This window comes from Eubalaena glacialis, chromosome 16 (genome assembly GCF_028564815.1).
Source record: "Eubalaena glacialis isolate mEubGla1 chromosome 16, mEubGla1.1.hap2.+ XY, whole genome shotgun sequence".
NCBI classification, from domain to species: domain Eukaryota; kingdom Metazoa; phylum Chordata; class Mammalia; order Artiodactyla; family Balaenidae; genus Eubalaena; species Eubalaena glacialis.
The window spans coordinates 90252960-90280766 of NC_083731.1; the positions used below are offsets into that span (position 1 = coordinate 90252960).

General features: G+C 41.7%; 1 protein-coding gene and 1 pseudogene across 1 annotated transcript in view; one reads left to right on the top strand and one right to left on the bottom strand.

Annotated features, from left to right (window-relative positions):
- Window positions 1–1931: 1931 nt before the first annotated feature.
- Window positions 1932–27807, bottom strand: part of PARP4 (poly(ADP-ribose) polymerase family member 4) — a 32283-nt gene continuing 6407 nt past the window's right edge. The window contains 11 exon segments of the mRNA XM_061170938.1: window positions 1932–2093; window positions 10357–10380; window positions 10382–10512; window positions 13807–13980; window positions 14826–14862; window positions 14864–14961; window positions 15456–15605; window positions 18365–18487; window positions 19259–19334; window positions 20649–20715; window positions 26426–26627. Coding sequence (XP_061026921.1) covers window positions 1952–2093; window positions 10357–10380; window positions 10382–10512; window positions 13807–13980; window positions 14826–14862; window positions 14864–14961; window positions 15456–15605; window positions 18365–18487; window positions 19259–19334; window positions 20649–20715; window positions 26426–26627 — 1224 coding nt within the window. The 3' untranslated portion in view covers window positions 1932–1951.
- LOC133076659 (antizyme inhibitor 1-like) lies at window positions 23559–25262 on the top strand (annotated as a pseudogene).

Sequence of the window (27807 nt, forward strand, 5' to 3'; positions counted from 1 at the left end):
TTTGAGTACAGGCTCAACGCTACTTTACAAACTGCTTTCTACTGTCCCAGGAATTCTCAACTGGATTCTTTACTTGTAAAGTACCTGAGAGTCACCCAAGAAACTGGCATATATTTAATTTTAGCACACAAACCACGAACAACTTACTAGTAAAATGTGCATAACGTAAAAACTTCAAATTTGTGTTCAGAAAATGGTGTCGAATATTCAAGTCTATTGAAGACTCAGAAAAATTCTGAGATTTTTCATTAATATTAATTAGCTACTTCCTCATTTGTTTTGTTATCTGCTAGAACCTGTTAACAAACAAATGGTAACATATACTAAAGAATATGGGGGGAAACTGAAAATTTGGAGAATTCTCTCCATCTTTGACTTTTTTCCCCTGTGAACTGGGAAAGGGCCATCAGAGTAGTGTGGTGGTTAAGAGATGGGTTCAAATCCTGCCTCTGCAATTACACAATATTGCTTGTGTGACACTGTTTGTTTTTTGTTTTTTTGTTATTTTTGGCCGCCCGTCTTGTGGGATCTTAGTTCCCCGACCAGGGATTGAACCCGAGTCCTCGGCAGTGAAAGCCCGGAGTCCTAACCACTGGACCGGCAGGGAGTTCCCTGGGAGTAGAGAATTTAATCAGTCCTTGTGAGAGGGTACAAATAGACCTACTAACTTATTTTAATTTCATCTGTAAGTATGTTATCTCTAAGGGGTAAGAACTTTTTCCTAAGCATGAAAAATAAAAATAGTTATGAATAATTCTTTAATATCACAAAATATCCAGGTAATGTTTAAATTTCTGTAACTGTTGTTTTGTTTTTTTTTTAATACAATGGGTTTTGTTCAAATCAGGATCCAAACAAAGGCTACATATTGCCTCGTTTCAAACATTCTTTAAGTTATAGGTTTCACCTCTCCCCTCTTTTTTCTCTTGCCATTTATTTCCTCGGATTCCAGACATTGCTGACTACTTTCCCGTGGCATAATTTAACATATTCAATCTCAATTCTCTGATATCTGATCTTATGTAAAATATTTACATAGTTTCAAAGTCAAAACCATAAAACAAGGTACATTAGGAGAAACTTAACTTCCATCCTTGTCTCCTCCCCCTCCCCCTATAGATAATATTTTATTAGTTTTATTAGTTTTCCCATTATCTTGCCTTTTGAAAAAACATAACCAAATTACGTGCGTGTGTGTGTGTGTGTGTGTGTACCATTCTTAACCACTGTGCCAGCAGGGAAGTCCCTCCAGATGGATCTTATATGTTTCTTTTTTTTCCTTCTTTTTTTTTTTTTTTTTTGGCTGCGTTGTGTCTTAGTTGCCACACGTCGGATCTTTCGTTGTGGAGCGTGGGCTCAGTAGCTGTGGCCGGCGGGCTCAGTTGCTCCGAGGCATGTGGGATCTTAGTTCCCCGACCAAGGATCGAACCCGCGTCCTCTGCATTGGAAGGCGGATTCTTAACCACGGTGCCACCGGGGAAGTCTCTCTTTTTACGTTTCTGCTTAGGTATTTAACTAAGGATACAGATTTAATCATGTTTTCCCCCTGCTCCTTGTAACTTCAGTTTCAGCCACACTATTAAGTGTTATTCAAAGCAAACAGAAAATTAGAGCTATGTTTTAAATAGATAATTCATGGTATCTGGGCACTCTAATTTCTGGACTATCCCTAGACTAGATACACGCAGAAGAGTCAGGAAATAGAGAGTCCCCTATTCGCATGATACTGTCTTCAAGAAGCAATTCATATCCATGCACTACACTTTAAAATATGTATAATAATTAATCTATGACTTAAATCACATAATTATAATTTAAAGTGTTCAATTTTCTCTGGAATTCAATAAGCTGGCTGATTTTAATGTAACAGATCCATGTACTATAGAAAAAAGAAGTAAAACACTTCACATTTGTGAGGCTGAAAAATTTGGAAACTAAAGATGGCGTGCTCTTACCAGGACAGGATTCCTACAAAGCTCTGTACGGGGGACCTGTGCAGCAAGGGCGTCACATTGCCAAGGTGGCTCAAAAACTCCGTGGTTTCACTCAGTCTGCCAACTCTAAATATCTGCAAGATGTCCACTGGACTCTTACTGTAAGAATTAGAAGAAAACCTTGAGATTAGATAATTGAAAGCAAAATAAAAAATTGTTATTAGCAGAAAACCCAAAACAACCCAAATGTCTGTTATTAGAGAACTGATTCAATGAATCACAATGCAACATTTCTTGGAAATACTATGCAGCCGTTAAAAAAATCACACTCTTAAAAATAATTAAGGGGGGCTTCCCTGGTGGCGCAGTGGTTAAGAATCTGCTTGCCAATGCTGGGGATAAGGTTTCGAGCCCTGGCCCAGGAACATCCCACGTGCCACAGAGCAACTAAGCCCGTGCTCCACAACTACTGAGCCTGAGCTCTAGAGCCTGCAAGCCACAACTACTGAGCCCATGTGCCACAACTACTGAAGCCTGCGCGCCTAGAGCCCGCCCTCCACAACAAGAGAAGCTACTGCAATGAGAAGCCCGTGCACCGCAATGAACAGTAGCCCCTGCTCACCACAACTAGAGAAAGCCGGCGCGCAGCAACAAAGACCCAACACAGCCAAAAATAAATAAATAAATAAATAAATTTTTTAAAAAAAAATTTAAAATAAATAAATAAGGGTATAAAGCAAAACTTATAGCAAAAAATAAGTGTTAAAAGTAGGTTATAAGGACTTCCCTGGTGGCGCAGTGGTTAAGAATCTGCCTGCCAATGCAGGGGACACGGGTTCGAGCCCTGGTCCATGAAGATCCCACATGCTGCGGAACAACTAAGCCTGTGCACCACAACTACTGAGCCTGCGCTCTAGAGCCCATGAGCCACAACTACTGAGCCCACGTGCCACAACTACTGCAGCCTGCGTGCCTAGAGCCTGTGTTCCACAACAAAGAGAAGCCACTGCAATGAGAAGCCCGCGCACCGCAACGAAGAGCAGCCCCCGCTCGCCACAACTGGAGAAAGCCCATGTGCAGCAACAAAGACCCAACGCAGCCAAAAAATAAATAAATAAATAAATAAATATTTTAAAAAGTAGGTTATAAAACATTAAGGAAAATATGATCCCATATTTTATCGAATATATAATATATAGAACATACTAATTGAATAAGTTCATTCATTCAACACTCATGAATTCATTTAACAAGTACACCCCGTGCCTAGTACTCTACCAGCACTGGCAATAAGATAACATGGCCTCCGCCTCATGGAGCTTACACTCTGATGAGAGAGACAGAAGTCAAGAAGGTGACAAACACCTGATCTTCTGTGCTACTCAGCAAGCCAGCCAGGTTCAGAGAGAGGGTGGCTAAGAAAGGCCTCTCTTTGGAGGTGACATTTATTGGACATGGCCAAATACGTGTGCTAAGATCTAACTGGTTGTTTGGGGAAAGTTAACTGGATGGGCAGGATGGCAAGAACATCAGGAAGGCTGCTGCTGCAGGGGCGTGGTCTCCGCTCAAGGCAAGAAGCCAGGAGTAAACGGCTTTTGGAGGCAGCTGACAGCACGGGGATGCGGGGACGAGGGAGAGAGAATCGACGATGGCTCAGGGTGACTAAGATGGGGAGTGTGGGGACAGACTGGGGGGCTGCCGAGGGACCGGGCTGTGGGGACTGGCTGGTTACCGGAGCCTGTTGAGCAAATCAGCAAATGTTACTAACCACAACTTTTATTTCACACAGCTGGCTTCCCAGCACCCTCTGGGTGCAGAGAAGCATCAGTGATCTAACTGGGGAAACGTTCTATACCAAAATGCTAACAGTGGTTATATTATCTCTGCGTTATCACTGGGTGGTGAGATTTTGGGCGATCTTTAATTTTCTTCATGTTTTCACATACTTTCTAAACTTTTAGAAAAGAACGTGAATTTTATAACTAGAAAAAAATTAATATGAAAATGTCATTATTCGTGAAATGAAATGGAGAGAATCTACTTTTTCACAGCAGCGGAATCTCTCCCTAGGGAGAGGCCCACTTTTGATGTATGAATTCTTTAATACTTGGGGGTGGGGTGGTTTGAGATCGCCAAGGGCTTGCTGTAGTTACATTAGATGGTTGCTGCTCCCTCCCCAGGGCTTGAAGATGCAGCTGCTCCTTCCCTTTGACTCCCTGGAAAAAGCTGGTGACTCCCCTCCTGATTCTACTGTCACTATTACTAGACTCCTCAGATACCTAGGGGAGGCTCAAAGCCAAATCAGCTAAAACAATCTTGAGAAAGAAGAACGGAGCTGGAGGGATCATGCTCCCTGACTTCAGACTATACTACAAAGCTACAGTAATCAAGACAGTATGGTACTGGCACAGAAACAGACACATAAATCAATAGAACAGGACACAGAGCCCAGAAATAAACCCACACACTTTGGTCAATTAATCTATGACAAAGGAGGCAAGAATATACCATGGTAAAGGCCATATATGACAAACCCACAGCAAGCATCATACTCAATGGTAAAAAACTGAAAGCATTTCCCCTAAGATCAGGAACAAGAACCAGGATGTCCACTCTCAACACTCTTATTCAACATAGTTTTGGAAGTCCAAGCCACAGCAATCAGAGAAGAAAAAGAAATAAAAGGAATACAAATTGGAAAAGAAGAAGTAAAACTGTCACTGTTTGCAGATGACATGATACTATACATAGAAAATCCTAAAGATGCCACCAAGAAACTACTAGAACTAATCAATGGATTTGGTAAGGTTGCAGGATACAAAATTAATGCACAGAAATCTCTGGCATTCCTATACACCAACAACGAAAAATCAGACAGAGAAATTAAGGAAATAGTCCCATTTACCATTGCAACAAAAAGAATAAAATACCTAGGAATAACTCTGCCAGAGGAGACAAAAGACTTGTACCAGAAAACTATAAAACACTGATGAAAGAAATCAAAGATGACATAAACAGATGGAGAAATATACCATGTTCTTAGATTGGAAGAATCAATATTGTGAAAATGACTATACTACCCAAAGCAATCTACAGATTCAATGCAATCCCTATCAAACTACCAACGGCATTCTTCACAGAATTAGAACAAAAAATTTTACAATTCATATGGAAACACAAAAGACCCCAAATAGCCAAAGCAATCTTGAGAAAGAAAAACGGAGTTGGAGGAATAGGCTCCCAGACTTCAAACTATACCACAAATCTACAGTAATCAAGACAGTATGGTATTGGCACAAAAACAGAAATATAGATCAATGGAACAGGATAGAAAGCCCAGAGATAAACCCACGCACATATGGTCACCTTATCTTTGATAAAGGAGGCAAGAATATACAATGGAGAAAAGACAGCCTCTTCAATAAGTGGTGCCGGGAAAACTGGACAGCTACACGTAAAAGAATGAAATTAGAACACTCCCTAACACCATACACAAAAATAAACTCCAAGTGGATTTAAGACTTACATGTAAGACCAGACACTATAAAACTCTTAGAGGAAAACATAGGAAAAACACTCTTTGACATAAACCACATCAAGATCTTTTTTGACCCACCTCCTAGAGAAATGGAAATAAAAACAAAAATAAACAGATGGGACTTAATTAAACTTAAAAGCTTTTGCACAGCAAAGGAAACCATAAACAAAACAAAAATACAACCCTCAGAATGGGAGAAAATATTTGCAAATGAGACAACAGACAAAGGATGACTCTCCAAAAATATACAAACAGCTTATGGAGGTCAATATCAGAAAAACAAACAATCCAGTTAAAAAATGGGCGGAAGACCTAAATAGACATTTCACCAAGGAAGACGTACAGATGGCCAAGAGGCACATGAAGAGATGCTCAACAACACTAATTATTAGAGAAATGCAAATCAAAACTACAATGAGGTATCACCTCATGCCAGTCAGAATGGCCATTATCAAAAAATCTAGAAACAATAAATGCTGGAAAGGGTGTGGTGAAAAGGGAACCCTCCTACACTGTTGGTGGGAATGTAAATTGATACAATCACTATGGAAAACAGTATGGAGGTTCCTTAGAAAACTAAAAATAGAACTACCATACGACCCAGCAATCCCACTACTGGGCATATACCCCGAGAAAACCATAATTCAAAAAGAGTCATGTATCACAAAGTTCATTGCAGCACTATTTACAATAGCCAGGACATGGAACCAACCTAAATGTACATCGACAGATAAACAGATAAAGAAGATGTGGCATATATATACAGTGGAATATTACTCAGCCATAAAAAGAAACGAAAGTGAGTTATTTGTAGAGAGGTGGATGGACCTAGGGTCTGTCATACAGAGTGAAGTAAGTCAGAAAGAGAAAAAAAAATACCGTACGCTAATGCATATATATGGAATCTGAAAAAAAAAAAAAACAGTACCGATGAACCTAGTTGCAGGGCAGGAATAAACAGGTAGACATAGTAAATGGACTTGAGGACCTGGGGTGGGAGGGTGAAGCTGGGGCGAAGTGAGAGTAGCATCGACATATATACACTACCGAATGTAAAATAGTTGGCTGGTGGGAAGCAGCTGCATAGCACAGGGAGATCAGCTCGGTGCTTTGTGATGACCTAGAGGGGTGGGATAGGGAGGGTGGGAGGGAGGCTCAAGAGGGAGGGGATATGGGGACATGTGTATGCATATGGCTGATTCGCTTTGTTGTACAACAGAAACTAACACAGTATTGTGAAGCAATTATACTCCAATAAAGATCCATTAAAAAAAAAAAAGAATATACCATGGAGAAAAGACAGTCTCTTCAATAACTGGTGTTGGGAAAACTTGACAGCTACATGTAAAAGAATGAGATTAGAACATTCTCTAACACCATATACAAAAAATAAACTCAAAATGGATTAAAGAGGGAATTCCCTGGAGGTCCAGTGGTTAGGACTCCACACTTCCACTGCAGGGGGCACGGGTTCAATCCCTGGTCGGGGAACTAAGATCCCTCATGCCACATGGCACAGCCAAAGGAAAAAAAAAAATTAAAGAAAAAAAATGGATTAAAAACCTAACTGTAAGACCGGATACTATAAAACTCCTAGAGCAAAACAAAGGCAGACCACTCTTTGACATAAATCGTAGCAAAAATTTTTTGGATCTGTCTCCTAGAGTAATGGAAATAGAAGCAAACATAAACAAATGGGACCTAAGTAAACTTAAAAGCTTTTGCACAGCAAAGGAAACCATAAACAAAACAAAAAGACAACCTGCAGACTGGGAGAAAATATTTGCAAATGATGTGACCAACAAGATATTAATTTCCAAAATATACAAAGAGCTCATACAGCTCAACATCAAGAAAACAAACAACCCAATCAAAAAGTAGGCAGAAGACCTAAATAGACGTTTCTCCAAAGAAGACATACAGATGGCCAACAGGCACACGAAAAGATGCTCAGCATTGGTAATCATCAGGGAAATGCAAATCAAAACCACAATGAGGTTATCACCTCACACCAGTCAGAATGACATCACTAAAAAGTCTACTGGGACTTCCTTGGTGGCACAGTGGTTAAGAATTCCCCTGCCAATGCAGGGGACAAGGGTTCGAGCCCTGGCCCAGGAAGATCCCAAATGCCGTGGAGCAACTAAGCCCGTGAGCCACAACTACTGAAACCCACGCACCTAGAGCCCGTGCTCCGCAACAAGAGAAGCCACCGCAATGAGAAACCCACATACCGCAACGAAGAGCAGCCCCTGATTGCTGCAACTAGAGAAAGACTGCACGAAGCAATGAAGACCCAACGCAGCAAAAAAAAAAAAAAATGTCTACAAATAATAAATGCCGGAGAGGGTGTGGAGAAAAGGGAACCCTCCTGCACCCTTGGTGGGAATGTAAATTGCTGCAGCCACTATGGAGAACAGTATGGAGGTTTCTTAAAAAATTAACAATAGAGCTACCATATGATCCAGCAATCCCATTACTGGGCATATATCCAGAGAAAACTCTAATTCAAAAAGATACATGCACCTCAATGTTCATAGCAGCACTATTTACAATAGCCAAGACATGGACGCAACCTAAATGTCCATCCATGGAAGAACAGATAAAGAAGATGTGGTATATGTACAATGGAATATAACTCAGCCATAAAAAAGAATGAAATAATGCCATTTGCAGCAACATGGATGGACTTAGAGACTATCATACTAAGTGAAGTCAGACAGAGAAAGACAAATACCATATGATATTACTTATATAGGGAATCTTCAAAAATAATACAAATGAACTTATTTACAAACAGAAATAGACTCACAGATGTAGAAAAAAACAAACTTATGATTACCAAAGCGGAAAGGTGTAGGGAGGGACAAGTTAGGAATCTGGGATTAACAGATACCCACTACTATATACTACAAGGACCTACTGTACAGCACAGGGAACCATATTCAGTGTCTTGTAATAACCTATAATGGAAAAAGTCTGAAAAAGATTCTATAACTGAATCACGTTGCTGTACACCTGAAACTAACACAACATAGTAAATCAACTATACTTCAATAACAATTCAAATCAAAAGAAATCAAACTAATTTGATTATATACAGAAAGAAAATCTGGAAGAAATCTGCAGGAACGGATTTTTAAAATTGCGGTGAAAGTCACATAACATAAAATTCACTGTTTTGCAGTATACAGCTCAGTGGTATCTGGTGCCTTCCAAATGCTGTGCAGCCACCACCTCTATCCAGTTCCAAAACATTTCATCACCCCAACGAACACCCCACACCCTTCAGCAGTCGGGCTCCATTCCTCCCTCCCCTGGCAGCAGGCAATCTGCTTTCGGTCTCCAGGGAGTTGATTTATCTATTCTAGGTATTTCATATAAATGGAGTCATGCAATATGTGGTCTTTTGTGTCTGGCTTCTTTCACTTAGCAGGAGGTTTTCGAGGTTCACCCATGTTGTAGTGTGTATCAGTACTTCACTTCTTTTTATGGGTGAATACCACTCCATTACATGGATATGCCATATTTTGTTAATCCGTTCATCCACTGATGGACCTTTGGATTATTTCCACCTTTTGGCTATTGTGAGTGGTGCTGCCATGAACATTCAGGTACAAGTACCTGAGTACTTGTGTTCAGTTCTTCTGGGTCTATACCTAGGAGTGGAACTGCTGGGCATGTGGTCATTCTGTGTTTGATTTGTTGAGGAATTGCCAAACAGCAGCTGCACCGTCTTACATTTCTACAAGCGATGTATGAGGGTTCCAATTTCTCTGCATACTCATCAACACTTACAATTTTCCATTAAAAAAAGCCATTTTAGGGGATGTGAAGAAATATCGGGAATGGAATTTGGGGACGACTGACCAAGGAATGCAGAGCATAATTTCACAGAGGTCTGAATTAGTCCGTAAGGGAGGTGTGGCTGGGTATAGCTCTGGTGGGTGCTGGAAAACCAGCTCTCAAAACAACAGCAAAACCCACACACAGCCCTGATCTGTAGCATTTGCTGATCCTCCCACCACAGCTGATATCAACTTACTAATGGTTTAACAATCAGTTCACAAAATTCCTAAACGTTTCACGATTGGGCCTTGCAAGCTGGGCCGAGGGCAGCAGCTCACTGCTGGTGCTTAGGAGTACGGCGGCTGAGGAAGGGGAAGCTGGCCCGTTACAGTGAGACCCAGGATGAGGAAGATGGGGCAGAGGGCTGTGACAGTGGCCCGGATGAGCAGACCAGTGGAAGCCAGTTTCTGAACCTTGAAGCTGTCCAGACTCTTAGCCATGGTGATTCCACAGGGGTCCTGACCCAGCGAGGGCCTGTCTGAGCAGCTGTGTCACCTGTGTTTGCTGTACTGCTGCTGACCCCGGTTGACGCGCAGAAGGCACATCAGCGCAAGAAAGAGGGGCATGGATGGCCCGTGAGGAGATGCATGAGACCCACGGTTAGGGGCGCCGTATCTCCTGGCATGTTTTCCAGGGTTTCACCTGTTTTCATGCCATGCAGTGGCCAGTTTAGAAGTGGCCACACACGTGTTCCGCATTTAAAAATCTTAATTTGAGTGGATTTTCCTGTACAATACCCTTCAGAACTCAAACACTGTATTTGAGAACAAACTCCAATACTCTCCCATCTAAATTTTTAAAATTTAATTCTGAGCAAGATTAGGTAAGCCTGCAACGGACTGAAATCGTGGGGAGTGTTTAAGTACAGAGTACAGCTCCAAGCCCCACTACAGACCCAGAAGTAAGCATTTGTCGTCACACCGTAATTACTTTGATAGTGAGGGTTAAATATCTAAGTGTGTGGAGATCAGCTCTAACAGCATCTGAAACAGTATCACATAAGAGCAGATCCTCACCTACTTCCTTTATGCTTACCTGTGATTATTCTGCAACACCTCTAACTCTGAAAAATTCTTCAGTGTTCGGTTCAACATGCTCAATTTTGCATCTCAAAGCTCGGTATTTGGCAAGAGATGGTGGGTTGGGTTTGGACAAATTAGTTTCACAGACGTTAACCATGTCTCTTATTAGCTGTAGGTAGAAATGATTCATACACATTAGAATTACCACATATTAAAATATTTATATCATATTGTACTTTCTCAAAAAGATTGGATAAATAAGCTTTTTTTTTCCCTAAAGCTTTTCATCAATACCTGCCTGGGCTATGAGTGGTGTATTAAAGTTGACACAGTTGCCTCAGTGACAGCACAATGTACAATAGTAATAATAGTGTACGTTAGTATAGACATGATTGTTTATCGAGTGTTTTCAGGTACGTTATTCCTTTAATCCACACTACCCCATTTGCCTTATTAGATCTCATTATCCTCATTGTGTACATGAGGAAAGCGAGCCTGTGAGAAGTTTCCACAACAAGGAGGGGATAGTGACTAAACAGGAACTCAGATCATCAGACTTCAAGTCCAACCTCCTTAACAAAAATTCATTAAGCATGTGTGCATTGTGTTAGGTTTGAAGGATACAAAGATGAATAGGACGCATGCCTTTCCCTGGGAGGGAACCCAAGTGTTCCACAGGTCACGGAGCTTGGATGAGGGAACATGGCTTCCGGATAATCTGAGTTACATTTTTTATGGGGATTTGTTGTTTTCAGCATCTTTGAGACTAAAGAGACACAGAAGGGGAGCGTCAGCCATGCTGCGGCCACTAGTGTGGGGAAGGCCTTTGAACTATAATTCAAATCCACCAGCCATAAAATAAAAGATTGGTGCAGTCTTTTCCATATAAAAGTAAAAAATTTCTTTATGGTAAAACAGAACAAGCCAACCACCACCACCAACACCAACAAACTCACCATAAGCAAAGAAAAAAACCCAAATAAACTGCAGAAAATATTTGCAATTCATCTCACAGACTAAGCTCCTTAACTTACAGAGGTCCTAAAAATCATGAATAAAAATATCAAGACCCAAGAGGAAAAAGGCAAAGGACACGAATAGACAGTTCACGGAAGAAAAAACACAAACATCCCTGAAATATCTGGAAAGGTGCTCAGACTCACTACACCGACATGCCGTTTCTCATCTGTACACTTGGTGAAGTCTAAAAGTTTGACAAAGACACTGTTGGTAAGGCGATAGGAAATAGAAACCCTCATTCACTGATGGTGAGAGGGCAGCACCTAACAACCCTTAGGGAAGCAGACAAAATCTATCCCAATTACATAGGCATTTATTCTTTCAGCCTGTACTTCTACTTCTGGGACCACATCTCACAGATACCCCTGTACAAGTATGAAACGCCAAATATACAGAGTATTTATTCCCTGTGCCATTGTTCGTAGTAGCAAAATCCAGAAACAATCGCCATGTCTGGCAGGAGGGGATGCCCACCAAGGTGGCACATCCCACCGTGGACCTGAATGAGGGAAATCTCTACGTTCAGGGTGTGTTAGGTGAGGAAAACAGGTGCAGAACAGCAAAGAGAGTATACGACTTTTTACGTAAAAAAAAAGAGCAGGGAGGACTAAGCATATATGTTCATATTCATATTTATTTGCATAAAGAAATGGTGCAAAGACAAACAAGAAACTAACAGAAATGGTTACGTATTGGGGTGGAAGAGCTGGAATAGGGTGGCGGGGGCAGGGAGGGACAGAGGTTGCTCTGAGGATACCTTTTAAATAAATATTGACTTTTGAATCATGAAGATGTATTACCCATTGAAAATATAAAATCTAAGTTAAAAGTATTCAGATGGGCACCACACATACCCTCTCAGTAGGAAAACCAGCAACTGAGGTTATGTTGGGTGTTAGGAAAATCATGGAATTTTAAATTTGGAAGCGTCCTTCATCATCGCATTCACTGGTTCATCTCATTTGTTGGTTCTGCACTTATTTTGGATTACAGACTCCTCTGGGAATCTGTGGGAAGCTATAATTTCCCCCAAACATGCAAAATTTAACATCTACAAACTCCTCTGAAGTCTAGAGGTCATGGATCTCTGATTCTGTCCCAAACCCTTCATGGTCAGATGTGGCAACCCAGAGCCAGAGAGGGATACTGGCCTCATCCCAGGCGAGGTGGGCACCATGTCTGCCTTCCTGCGGCCTCTCTGAACTGAGCTTCTCCTTCCCCCCCTCAGCTGGAGGGAGATGGCCCATTTCCGAGCAGTAATTCTATCCTCCTCAGCAGTGACTGGCTTAGGAATGCACACATGACTCACTTCTGGCCAAAGAGATGGAGCCTTACAATAGCCAAGACACGGAAGCAACCTAAGTGTCTGTAGACAGAGGACTGGATACAGAAGATGTGGTACGTATACACAATGGAGTACTACTCAGCCATAAAAAAGCATGAAATAATGGCATTTGCAGCAACATGGAGGGACCTAGAGATTATCATAGTAAGTGAAGTAAGACAGAGAAAGACAAATACCATATAATATCACTTATATGTGGAATCTAAAAAATAATACAAATGAACATATTGACAAAACAGAAACAGACTCACAAGCATAGAAAACAAACTTATGGTACCAAAGGGGAGGGGGGAGGGATAAATTAGGAGTTTGGGATTAACAGATACATACCACTATATATAAAAGAAATAAACAATGAGGATTTACTGTATAGCACAGGGAACTATATTCAATATCTTATAATAACCTATAACAGAAAAGAATCTGGAAAAGTGTATGTGTGTGTGTATATATACACATATACATTTAAAACCAAGTCACTTTGCTGTACACCTGAATCTAACGCAATATTGTAAATGAACTATACTTTAATTAAAAAAAGAAAAGAAGTAAGAATCTGCCGGGGGCTTCCTCTTAGAGACACGAGAGGAACGCTTCCAGTGGGATGCTGTGAGCTGATGGTAAGGGGAGCGGCTGTTGGGGGTGGGAGCTGTCCCTGCAGGAAGCACGGCGACGGGAGCAAGCCGGGCCCTGAGGCCAACGCTGCCTCTAAGTGAACTAGACCAGCGGCTGCCCCACAGCGGGACTTCTCGTCCTGCAGGGTGATAAGCCTCCTCATTGTTCAAGTCAGGAGCAGCTTTCTGTTTCTTCCTGGAAAGAACCCTAACTCATCTCCTGACCTGGAAAATCATCTCACAGCACAGCAATTCTGAACACTTGCCTCTGCACCACTCTTCCAACACAGGCTCGTTCGGGAGCGTGGTTCAGATAACTTCTGTAAAGACCCAACTCATTCCAAAACGGCTCACGGTTTGTTTTTGAGCAAACTCTAGAGGCAACTTTCATGATTCAATGTTACCTTAGTCATCAGATGTGAAAAGACCCCTCTTCCCTGCCCCCAACAAATTGTAAACTGAATTCCACGGTGCAGAGGCTTACCAGGCAGAGGTCCTCTTTCTTAGCCAGCAGCCTCAGGCTGACCTTCTTGGCCGGGGCGGCTCTGTGAGGTATTAACCTGTAGAACTCAGCCATCATCGTCTGTACTTGTTCCTCTGTTTCTCCATTTCTCAGCACTTCCTTTACTAGGAGGAGAATTCCCTCTGCCTTGCTCACCTTTAAATAGAAGATGACATATGATTATTAAAACAATCTTGATAATCTAGAAAAAGTAAAGTAACATGTATAAAAATACCTAAAACGGTTGTTAGGTACATCACAACTACTAGTTCTCTACTGGACACTGTCATAAAACAAACGCCATATTGTTGAAGATGCATCTCATTTCCAAAACTGGGATCGGCTTAACTAGAGGAAAGAACCAGAGTCCTGAATATCAGTATGTCTGTACCTACATCTGCGTCCACAGAGAAAGGAATCCTCATGCGGGAGACCCGCTTTTCACACAAGAAATTTAGAAAGATGTCAGGTCAGACTCGGAATGAAACCCACCAGAACACTTCTAATTACACAAGTGCTTTTGGACTTTACCCCAGGAAACCTTTTTCTCCATGAAATGAATCCGTTTAACTCCAAGGAAGAGATGGTCTGTATTATTTTAATGTGACGGTGCAGCTGTCCAAGCTGTACCACTGAGAATACCTTCTTCACCTGCTCCTTCAACTGTACACAATTAAGAAGAGCTTTCTGAGGGCTGCAGGTGTGCCTGCCTCTCCCTAAGATGGTCGAAGACACAAGATGGTCACTCTGAAGCAGATCAGGGCCTGAGCCTCTCCCTGAGGACCAGGAGCGCCCGTGTCCCAGGCCTGATGCAAACCTGCTGGCCTAGGAGCGGGCAGCCCAGCTCCTGAGGTTGACACTCCACAGACAGGGACTCTATTCCCTTGGAAGCTCATTTCCCTGCAGTGGCCTCAGTGTCCCTTTCTCCAGGTGAGAAGGAAGAAGAGTCAGGAAAAGCAGGTCGGTCCCATCAGAGTCGGCCTCAAGGACACTGGACTTACGTCATTAAGGCTCGTCCTGTACACCGGTCTGAGCAGTGTGCTCCAGGCAGCCGAGAGCTTCCGCCCGGAGCATCTCCACCAAACCGCTCACCTCTGGGCTCAGAACGCTTGAATTTACGGCCTCCTCTAAAAGGAGCTGCAACCACAGAATAACAAGAAACACCAACAAAAAGAGTTCATGAGTGGGTTTATTTAAAACTGAGATGAGCAGAGGCGTGAGGAGAGCCAGGAGGTGACGGCCCGGGAGAGGGTGCCTTAACCCCGGGGCCCTCTCTGCCGGTCTCCCCCTCTCCCCCATTCTCGTTACCCCCATGTTGTTTTCCCTCCTGCCTTTTTCTTCGCCCCATTAGCTTTAGGCCTGCCAGCAGCATTGAAGGCTAAGTGGCATTAAGGGTTGAGGACCCTCACCCCTGGCCTGGGTTACGAGGAAATCTTTTGAAAGCAGGGAGGTTAGTGGCTCATCCTGGAACTCCCTCCCCACGTGGCTTCCAGGCCTCTCTGTGGGCTCACCTTTCCTTCTCTCAACTCCTGCTCTCATCTCCTGACAGCTTTTGATTTGTCATGAAGAAAACATTTCTATTAAATATATTTAATCAATAACACGAAATAATATGTAGACATCAATCTTACTGCTTGCAGTTTTTCAGATGCTAACTGGGTTGCTTCGGGTGTCAGATGTTCTCTTAGTAGAAACCCTTATTTCTTCAGCTCTTCAATGTAATTTTCATAGTATTCACTCGCATCTGCAGAGGTTTTCTTTACAGAGAACTGCCTCCTGGTCTGTGAATTACAGTCCATAGCAAAGCGTTAGGATATGAGGATACGGTAACCTGTTAGCACATCAGTCTTTAATGAACACCTACTATGTACCATGGGGAACAGGAATACAAGTAAGGCATTAGTTCCCTGCCGTAAAGGAGTTTAGAAACTAGTTTTTTCAAAGATTACTTACATCTTCAATTCTTCACAAAACAGCCTCAAACCTGAAAGTTGTGGGGAAAAGCCTGAGAGGCACAACAAGTGGAAAATACACACTGGACTCATGGAAGAGCCTCTTGAACGTTCGTTCAGCTCATTCAGGCCCAGACTCTTGCTTTAGACACTATTCTAATTTGCTTGAAGTCTGGCCTTCTGGGAACAGAAAATCAGGCAAGGGGAAGGAGAGACATACCTCAGAAATGAGTCATTGTCAGCATAATGCTTCTGAGATTCATCTGTGTTGTCATGTGTGTCAGTAGTTTTATTGTTACTGCTGAATAATATTCCATGATATGGATATACCACAATTTGTTTGTCCATTAACCGGTTGATAGACATTTGAGTTGTTTTTGGGTTTGGGTTACCATGAAAAGAGTTGCAATAAACATTCAAATATAATAAAACGTTTGTAAAAAAAAAATATGTTTTCATTTATCTTGGGTAAATAACTAGGACTAGGATAGTTGAGTCATTTGGTAAGTGTATATTTAACTTCATTAAAAAGTACCAAGCTGTTTACCAGTGTCTAAACTATTTTGCATTCTCCTTAGCAGTGTATGAGAGTTTCAAATGCTCTGCATCTTTGCCAAAACTTGCTATTATCAGGATTTTTTTGTTTTCTTATTTTAGCCATTCTGATAAGAGTGTAATGGTATCTTATCGTGGTTTGGATTTACATTTCCCTAATTACTAATAATGTTGAGCATCTTTTCATGTGTTTATTTTTCATTCATACACCTTCTTTTGCAAATTATGTGTTCAGATCTTCTGTCTATAATTTTATCTGGTTGTTTTTCTCTTTTCTGATTTGTAGGAGTTATTTATATATTCTAAAAACACATTTTATACCAGACACATATTTTGCAAATATTTCCTCCAAAGCTAAGGCATGTAGCTGTGTTTTCTGGATAGTGTCTTTTATAATGCAATTAAAAAAAAAAAAAAAAAGGAAATGAGGCACTGTTAGAGACAGGACACGGTCTAAACGAAAGTATCCCCCTTGGCAAGGAGAAAGGCAGGGATGCTGGCACGTCATGCAGACGAAGGTAAAGGCAGGCCAGGAGGGGCCCCTGCATAGGCAAATGCCTCCGTCATCCCAGCCGTCCTGATGGGGTGTTTGTCTTCCCGAAATCCTGCCCCCGCCTCAACCTTGGAGAACGTGGAGGACTTGCCCAGCATATCCCTCCTGCGCTGGCTGCAGGGCACACACCACGTCCAAGTCACTTCATTCAGGAAGGTAAAATTTAGCATAATTTTGGAAGATTTCCACCAAAATGGTTTAACAAAGGAGAAGGGCCAGCTCACAAAGCCTCTTGTACAGAAAAGCTCTGTCCATCTGGTCAGGGAGGGTTACTCCCTTCGAGGGAACAGACTCACGGTCGAGCACAAGGTGAGTGAGGGAGGCCAGAAGGGACGGCTTCCTTTCCAATGAAGAAAAAACTCCAACACATCCTATCATGGTTTTCAACTTGATTTTTACTTACTTTTTACCCACACAACTAAATTCTCCACAAAATATGGTATACATTTTTAGGTAAAAGGTTAACAAAAGCCTTTCTCCTTCTTGGACACATTTGACCTTGGGTTAACTTTTTATATGTTTCCATGGAATCTGGATAAGGGTGGATGCCAGATGTAACATCAGGCAAAATTGCTCGGGTATCAGAGACCTCTCCTTAATAACCTGTCCCGGCACTGGAGGTCAGTGAGTGAATGCAGACAGCGGGCGGCGAGCCTGCGCCCTGGGCCCAGGGCCCTGCATAACCGCCCTTCCCTGGGCTGCATCACGGGAGGTCTGGGCCCCTGGAGAGATGGGAATCTCCTTCCTCAAACCAGAGCTGACATCTCAAGTGGGGCAAAGTGAGGAGCGCCCAGAGCCTGAGGGAACTGCTGTGCGGACGCTGCTGAGGAGCCCTCCGTACGTCTGAGGGTCTGGACAGAAGACACTCTGACATGGGCTGCAGATTTTACTGGAACTTTAGGTATTGGCGCTGGGTTTGTTTTTGTTCCATTATTGTTTTAGGTTGGAACCATGCCCTTGACCTGACACAGACCTAGCGAAGGTCGTGGCCTCTGTGCAGCCCTCCTTGCTGTCCCTGAGCCCAGGGCACTTCGCGTACATGTCAGGATCAGTTGAGTCATGGGGGGTGGGATCATGAAGTGTTGTCCCTCCCAGGTGGCAGTTTCCGAGGGGCGGGGTATGAAGTCTTTTGATCTTTGGGCCTGGCCTCTAGCTGGCTGCTTGGTACACAGCAGGTGCTTAGTGAAGTGTGTGAAGGGATCTCTGTGAGGTGTGGACATTAGGAAAGTTTCCAGAAGTGACTCAGAACGGGAGCAGGAACGTGCACCCCAGGGAATGCTTTCCTTTGCCGAGAATTCATGCTGCTCCCACCCTGCCCTCCTCACTTCCACATCCCAAAGGGCACATCTCCACTTTTCAAAACTGTTTACCAGCTAAAAAGAAGAAATTTAACAGATTGGCTGGTTCAACTGACCAGTGTTAACGAAATTAGCTATGAGCAAGGTGGGTAAACACATATAAGTCAACATGAAGACTGTACCTCAATGCCGTCGGCCAGGAGGAAGTGTGCGGATATCAGAAAGCCGTGGTCCCCGGGGTCCTCGGGGCTCTGGGGGCACCTCAGCTCCACCACGGCCATCTCCTTACCTCCCTCTGTCCCTACCTGGAAAACAGGTTGTTCTTTCTTAAGCTGCATTCATTAAATAACAAACCATACACGCCATTTTAAAATGTTGATTATAAAACTGATACATGTTCATTTTCAGATATAATTTAGAAAATATAGAAATAGAAAAAATAAAAATCATCTGAAGTCCTACTACAGATATATGATCACTATTAATATTTTGTTATATTTCCTTCCAGTATTTTTGCTATAGATACACCTGTATATGTTTAAACTGTACCACTTTTCATATTTTCTTAATCACAGAGGAAATGTTATTTTCAAGTAACATTTTATTAAAATACCTAAAAGATACAAATGGAACATCATTTTGAATGCTGGTGCTATTTGCATTTGTATGATGTCCAAGGAAAAGTTTTTTGTTTTCCTTTTTAATGAAAAATAATGGAAATTCAACATAGTATAAATACTTGGTGTCAAAGTAGACTTGGTGTCTACTCTTAAAATACAAGAAACTGTTAATAACAGGGAGGAGTACCTTTATTTTTTAATGTCATATTAAGATTTTATACTGTTTACATTTTTATTATAAGCATGCATTTCTTTTACAATAAAAGCTAAAAATTAAACATTAAATTTTAAATGTAAAACTTTTCTTGACTATTAAAAATCAACTCATATACTAAGGAATATTTATTCAGGATATGCACAATTTTTCAAACAACAAAAAAATTATCAAACAGGAAAAATAATTAGAACAGAACTTTCAAACAGTTCTGTTCCCCCAAATAGAAATCAGACTCTTACTTTTTCCAACGTGTTATATTTTGCAACTTCAAAATCTTGAAGAAAATGAGGAATTCCAACATTCTCTGTATAAAACCTGAAATTTGTATAATAAAATTTTAACATTAAAATGAACTTTTAAACAGAATTTTCATAAAATTTTTCTTGTAGATCTCCTAATTCTATACAAAATACATTATAAGTCCCTAATGCCTCCTTAGATATTCTAAAGATGGTTAAAAGGTCTTGTGGAATGAACTGGATTCCTCCTTCACATAATTCTAGAGCTCTGATTCTATAGCGAGGCTGCAGTGGCGGCGGCGGTGATGTGAAGCAGAAGCAGAGGCCCCTCACAGAGGCGGGAGACCTGTGTTCAGTCTGGGCTCCGGCCCTTAGAAGCCAGTCACTCCAGACAGACCCCCACCTCTCTGGACTACAGTCAGCTCTCCTTTAAAATAAATAAACTAATTAACTAACTAATTATTTAATTAAAGGTGTCAGACTTATAATTTGTACTTTTAATTTTGATATTTGTTCTCTCCTTTAACACGAAGATTAACAAATAAAGTAAGATCAAATGTGATGTCTAATTGATATTGCAGTTTGGGGTACGTATGCTTTAAGAAGCCATGTAGAACTTTAGACTCATATACTGCATTTGGGGAAGGTTGTGTTACTTCCATTTTTTTAAAATATCAGGTAGAGAGTAATGAACTGTCTTTACTCTGAAGGCTGTTCAGGAAGGTAACAGTGAGCAGACTGCTCAAATCTCATCTCTAGTGGTTTTTCTTTTTTAAAATCAATCTAACAATTACATCTAATCTCATATAACACTGACAAGATAAAAATAGTTATCACTATAGCAGCTGGAGTAAGTCTTAAATAAATAAAAACTTAATAAAGAGTTAGAGGGACTTCCTTGGTGGCACAGTGGTTGAGAATCCACCTGCTGATGCAGGGGACATGGGTTCTAGCCCTGGTCTGGGAAGATCCCACATGCCGCAGAGCAACTAAGCCCGTGCACCACAACTACTGAGCCTGCACTCTAGAGCCCGCGAGCCTCAACTACTGAGCCCATGTGCCACAAATACTGAAGCCCGCGTGCCTAGAGCCCGTGCTCTGCAACAAGAGAAGCCATCGCAATGAGAAGCCCGCGCACCACAAGGAAGAGTAGCCCCCACTCGCTGCAACTAGAGAAAGCCCGCGTGCAGCAGCGAAGACCCAACACAGCCAAAAATCAATCAATCAATCAATCAATCTGTGACTCTGTTTAAAAAAAAAAAGAGATAAGCAAGATAAATTAAAATACTACAAAAAATACTGAAGTACTAATAGCCTTTTAATACTGTGCTTGAGGTTTACAAAACATTTTGCCAACTACGGCGAGTCTTAAGGATCAGAAGTCGATTACTTAGTGAGTTCAACAGTATTTTCCTTCTCTGTGGAATTGTCCAGGGATGGATCATCAGTTTTCACTTCTACAATTAAAACAAACAAAACACGTTTACTACTCAAAGATTTATTAAAATTAGTTAACAATAAATGTTGGAATTATTAAGCTTCTTGAATATGGTCATACCTGCCATGCTAGTCTGTTTTTTCAGGTGTCCTTAAATTAGCTCTAGTTATTAGTAATCCAAGGATAAGTGGGAAAAGAGGAAGGTAGATTAAAAGATAGTGAAAAAAATCATTGTAATTCTATTTATTAGGCATGTGAGGAGAACTGATTGATAGGTATACAGTTTCAAATGGCATTTTTCTATTCTGGAGATTATAGTACGCATAGTCATGAAAAGTGTTACTGTGGGTCAGAATGAGCTCTGAGTACCATCGTGTCACCAGCGAAGGAACTGCGGAGGCTCTAGTTTAGAGGGAACCAAGGCTTCTATGTGAGGCCAGACAATTTTTGCATCCTATTTTTCTTATAGAGGAATCGTAACACTATCTATTATGATATAGGAATAACTTCTGATGCAAGAATGTCTTTCCAGTTCTATAGAGATTTCAAAAGTCATCAGTGTATTTGTAGTAATTCTGAATCTGACTGTATTACTGGATGTTGAAAAATATTTTCAATATAAAAGGACTTTACTATCCTGCCTATTTTGTTTTAGCTACCAATGTCTGAGACAGTAAGAAAGACTGATATAACAGCAGTTCTGGGTAATCGTTTGTCTAAAGAGGCTGCGTCACACCACAACATTTAGATTCTAAAGCTCTTATAAATAATTCACTTGATATCATACAATATGATATCTAACATACATCATGTTCTTATAAATTAATATTTACCAGAACTGCCTGCAAGGACCTACTATACAGCACAGGGAACTATATTCAATATCTTGTAATAACCTATAATGGAAAAGAATCTGAAAAAGAACATATATGTATAACGGAATCACTTTGCTGTATACCAGAAACTAACACAACATTGTAAATCAACAATACCTTAATTTAAAAAAATAGAACTGGGCTTCCCTGGTGGCGCAGTGGTTGAGAATCTGCCTGCCAATGCAGGGGACACGGGTTCGAGCCCTGGTCTGGGAAGATCTCACATGCCGTGGAGCAACTAGGCCAGTGAGCCACAATTACTGAGCCTGCGCTCCGCAACAAGAGAGGCCGCGATAATGAGAGGCCCGCGCACCGCGATGAAGAGTGGCCCCCACTTGCCGCAACTAGAGAAAGCCCTCGCACAGAAACGAAGACCCAACACAGCCATACATAAATAAATAAATAAATAAACCCAAAAGTTGAAAAAAAAAGAACTGCCTGCCTTTTTATTTATTTAGCTGCGATGGGTCTTAGTTGCGGCACGCGGGATCTTCATTGCTGTGTGCGGGGTCTTTAGTTATGGCATGTGGAACCTTTTAGTTGTGGCATGCAGGCTCTTAGTTGCGGCATGCATGTGGGCTCTAGCTCCCTGACCAGGGATTGAACCCCGTCCCCCTGCACTGAGATTGCGGAGTCTTAACCACTGGACCAACAGGGAAGTCCCCTGCCTGACTTTTTAAATTGAAGTATAGTTGATCTACAATATTATATTCATTTCAGGTGTATGACATAGTGATTCAATATTATTATACATTATACTCCATTTAAAGTTACTACAAAATAATGGCTATATTCCCTGTGCTGTATGATACGTCTTTGTTGCTTATTTATTTTATACATAGTAGTTTGCTCCTCTTAATCCCCTACCCTTATCCTGCCCCTCCCCCCTTCCCTTTCCACATTGGTAACCACTAGTTGATTCTCTGTATCTGTGAGTCTATATCTGTTTTGTTATCTTCATTCTGTTTGTTTTATTTTTTACATTCCACATACAAGTGGAAACATACAGTATTTGCCTTTCTCTGTCTGAATTATTTCACTGAGTGTAACACCCTCCAGGCCCATCCACGTTGTTGCAATTGGCAGAATTTTATTATTTTTTATGGCCCAGTAATATTCCATTGTATACATGCACCACATCTTCTTTATCCATTTGTCTGTTGATGGACACTTTGGTTGCTTCCATGTCTTGGCTATTGTAAATAGTGCTGCTATGAACACCTGGGTGCATGTACGTTTTCCAATTAACATTTATATTTTCTTCTGATAAAGATCAAGCACTGAAATCCATTGCTGGATCGTATGTCAACTCTATTTTTAGTTTTTTAAGGAACCTCCATACTGTTCTCCATAGTGGCCGTGTCAATTTACATTCCCACCAACAGTGTAGGAGGGTTCCCTTTTCTCCACACCCTCTCCAGCATTTGTTATTTGTAGACTTTTCGATGATGGCCATCCTGACTGGTGTGAGGTGATACCTTGTTGTGGTTTTGATTTGCAAAAACTGCTTGACTTTTGACGAGGAGTGCATTTCTCTATGTCCAAAGGCTTTCGTTTGGGCCAGATTCCAAACTAAAATTTGGGTTTATAAAGGAGACAGGTTTCTACTGGAGAGCACAGCTAGTGTGGTGCATGCGTGACCCACGCTGTCTCTCTCCACAGGCCTGGGCGCCCCCCAGCCGCCTTGGGTGTTTCTGCTCAAGGCAACCACACCCCTCTTTAAAAATTCCACCAAAAAAAGAGAGGATGCATTGGGCTATTATCTCAAGGTGAGCTTTCTGACCAAGCACACAACCACCCGGAGGCCAAGGAGAAGTGCTGTGCAGAGAGCAGTCCGACATCAATGGCGAGCCACGTTGGGAACCCAGCTGAGAGTGGGGTCATCTCCTAGCTTGTCTGTTGGGCTGCATATTCTAAGGACCCAGACAGAAGGCTTAGTGGCCTGTCTCTTGTTCTGCCTGGGTTATGACTCTCAGCTTTCTGCAACATGGCTGAGATGTGCAATGCGAACTGCTCAGCTGGCCTGTCGGATGAAGGAACACACCTTGCAAATGTTACTGATGACTGTTTATGAACATACCTTGACAGCAGAAAGTGCATTTTTTTGTGGGAGATCTTGGAAAGACTGTGAAGAAACGCAGTCAGTGGCAGAACAAAGTGGCTCAGATAAAGCCATCCTACGTGGTAAAGTGCCACTCCACTCCAGCTGTACTCGAGATCTTGGCAGCTCTTGGATCTGGACTTGCTTTGTTCCAGTAAAACTGACATGGCTGCAGTGCAAGAATTGGGTGTATCTCCAGAAAACATAATTTACACGAGTACTTGCAAGCAAGCATCCCAGATAAAGTATGCAGCAAAAGTTGGAGTGAATATCATGACATGTGACGATGAAGTCGAATTGAAGAAAACTGCACACCATCACCCAAATGCCAAGACTGTATTTCATTAGGTTCACTTGGTTCATCTGTCCTGGATCTGGGGGTGCTGGCAACATCCACACACCTCTACACTCTGTAGGCTCCACGTGTGCTGCTGCTGATGTAGAGCAGCTGGGCCATCTTCTTCCCCTTCCCTTAGGGCCTTACTACCTATGGCAGCAGAAGGTAATACTGGAGGTGAACACTGTAACATGAAGTGTGGCACTACCCTGAAGATCAGTAGGCATGTTTTTGGGATGTGCTAAGGAACTTGATGTCTAAATCACTGGGGTTAAGGGGACTTCCCTGGTGGTCCAGTGGCTAAGACTCTGCGCTCCCAATGCAGGGGGCCCGGGTTCGATCCCTGGTCAGGGAACTAGATCCCACATGCCACAACTAAGAGTTTGCATGCTGCAACTGAAGATCCCGCAGGCCGCAACTAAGACCCCACACAGCAAAATAAAAAAAAAATAATAAAAAAAATAAATAAAAGTAAATGAGATAATATATTATAAAAAAAAATTGGGGTTAAATTTAATGTTTCAAGGGTCTGCAAAGAATCTCAAGTATACGCCCATGCTCTGTCAGATGCCCAGTGTGTGTGACATGGCTGGAGAACTTGGCTCCACGATGAACACGTTAGACGTTGGCGGGGACGTCACAGGAACAAACTTCAGCTGGAAGAGGTTAATCATGTTGCCAGCCCTTTGCTTGATGTCCACTTTCCTGAAGGATCTGGCGTTAAGATAACTTCAGGACCTGGAAGATACTGTGTGTCTTCTGCATTTACATTTGCTGTTAACATCATTGCAAGGAAAGTTGTTGAAAATGATACATTTTTCTCTGGAATAGAAAAACCAGAAGTGATGAACCAGCCTTCATGTATTATATGAATGATGTTGTTTATGGTTATGTTGCAAGTAAACTGTCTAAGGACTTAAATACCATCCCATTCACAAGAAATACAAGGAAGATGTTTACAAGCAGCCCTTGCGGTCCATCCTGTGATGAGGTTGATCAAATTGTGGAAAACGCTCTTCTTCTTTTATGTGGGAGATTGGTTTTTCTCTGATAACATGGGAGCAAATTCTTTCCATGAACCATCTGCTTTTAATGATTATTCACAGGCCAGCCATTTATTACATGACGTTATTCAGTGATTGGCATGAGATGCAGGATGCTGGAATCACATCAGACACAATGATGAAAACTTCTTCTTTGTGCCTTCGTTCACTCGGCCGAGGCTACAAGACAGCTTCCCCACTGAAGCTTAAACAGGTGTTAACACTTCTTCAGATCTGAAGTTGCAGGGGAAGCTTGTCTGGTCTACATTCCAGTGTGGAAAAAATGTGAACAATCTTATTCTGTTAATTCTCTTGGAAACAAAAACTATTAGTAATAGGTATTTGGAACCAGATGAAATCAGCTTTCATCTATAATTCACTGGGGGTAATTGGGAGATTTAGGTAATGTATCCAGATTTAAACTTACCAGTTTGCCCTACCCCTTAAGCATTTAAAATAAAATTTGCAACAAAATGGATGACTGAGTGGCAATGGAAGCCCATTAACTGGGTTCCCCATTAAACCATTTACATACAAGTAGTACACAGTTGTTGTTTTTTTTTAAATAAATTTATTTACTTATTTATTTATTTTTAGCTGTGTTGGGTCTTCGTTTCTGTGCGAGGGCTTTCTCTAGTTGCGGCGAGTGGGGGCCATTCTTCATCGCGGTGCGTGGGCCTCTCACTATCGCGGCCTCTCTTGTTGCGGAGCACAGGCTCCAGACGCGCAGGCTCAGTAGCTGTGGCTCACAAGCCCAGTTGCTCTGCGGCATGTGGGATCTTCCCAGACCAGGGCTCGAACCCGTGTCCCCTGCATTGGCAGGCAGATTCTCAACCACTGCGCCACCAGGGAAGCCCTAGTACACAGTTTTATATTAAGGGTTCATGTTAAAAAGTCTGTAAAGTTAATGTTTTTCACTCAGATATATCAAATGTCAGTGGAAGAACAGTGTGACTTCAGTAGATATGTTTAGTGTATATAGAATGTGTAAATTTAAGCTTTGAACTGTAGTTTAATAAATGTAAAATTGCATCATAGTATTTGTTGTATTTGACCTAATGTAACCTTTGTATGACTGCAATAAAATTTTGCATAGAGTAAAAAACAATTACACTTCAGGTTTTCTGAGATTATGAGTGTTTTTGTAGTCATTTTGAATCTGACCACACCAGACTGAATATTGAGAAATCTATTTCTATTGCTAAAGTAGTCTTTTGTCCCTCACTAGTTTGCTGCCCATTTTCTGAAATAATAATAAGACTACTTATTTTCATAGTATTTCTGGACAATCCTTTGTCTATAATATCGTTGACAAACCAAAATATTTACTATAGAACCTCTAATACATTAAGCACTTGATATGAAATACTTACCAGAGCTGCCTGCCTTTTGATCAGGAGTTGGTGCGACGTCCAGTGACTTACAGGGATCGTAATTCTTTATGTCCACCAGTCTCCTTTCTTTGATAGATTCCCATATAAAATCTGGGTTTGCAATATAAATATGGTTCTTTTGGATAGACTTCAGTTGATACTGGCTCAGAACATCAGCATTGTCTAAGATTACATGTGTACACTAAGAAAAATCAATTCATTATGCATTAGTTAAAAACAAAATTTAAATAAATTATTTCTACCTGTTTCTCACCCCATTTGTAATAATTTTTTTTCAGATTTCTGAAACTCTTATGAATGACAATTTCTAGTTACATAAACGTTTAAAAAAATCAACAGAGTACGGATATGGATACACCATAATTGATTTACTATCTAACCACCTCACCGTAAGAAGTAAAAATTGAAGTCCACAGTCGTTAGACCCAGGCCTGCAAATGCAGGGCCTGCCCCTGTACGCTGCTCTCCCCTCTGTGGGTCATTGGCGGGGCTGGCCCAGCCTGCCCCACCCTGGACCATAGCCCTGGGGTTTGCCTACAGGAAGGCTGATTTGTTCTGTGAAGCACATTCAACTCCAGCTGGGTGCTGGGTGCTTCTCTGGTATTTAATAGTTTGCCTATGAATATCAGAAACAGAATGTCCCAGTTTACCTACATTTTAGGCAGAATTGTATATTCTTCCCTTACATAGCTTTCCTCACTTACCTGACTCACCATTTCTGTGGATGGATGAATAATTCATGCCTGTTCTCAGTTCATTTTCTGGGTAGAGAATGACAACATGGTCTCTCATTTTTAGAAACTCTCACATACTGTGAGTGCAATCTTTTTGGACATTATTTTCCAATGTACATAAACATCTGAAATGTGCACACCAGCTACTATAACAAAGGAAGCAGTTTGATATGTGACGGTGAGGAATGATCTCTCAGATAAATCGTGAAGTGGAAAAGCAAGTGCAGACCCTGTCTGCTGTGCTGCATCTGTGGCTGAAACAGAGCTGGGTGCTTGTGTGTGTTGTCTGTACAGAGAGCAGCTCCAGAACTGGTCCAGGCAGTTCCTGGTCCGGGCAGATCCTGGTCCGGGCAGATCCCACGTGCCACGGAGCAACTAAGCCCATGCACAACAACTACTGAGCCTGTGCTCTAGAGCCCATGAGCCACAACTACTGAGCCCGTGTGCCACAACTACTGAAGTCCACGCACCTAGAGCCTGTGCTCCACAACAAGAGAAGCCACCGCAATGAGAAGCCCGCACACTGCAACGAAGAGTAGCACCTGCTCGCCACAACTAGAGAAAGCCTGCGCACAGCAACGAAGACCCAACGCGGCCAAAAATAAATAAATAAATAAATAAATGTAT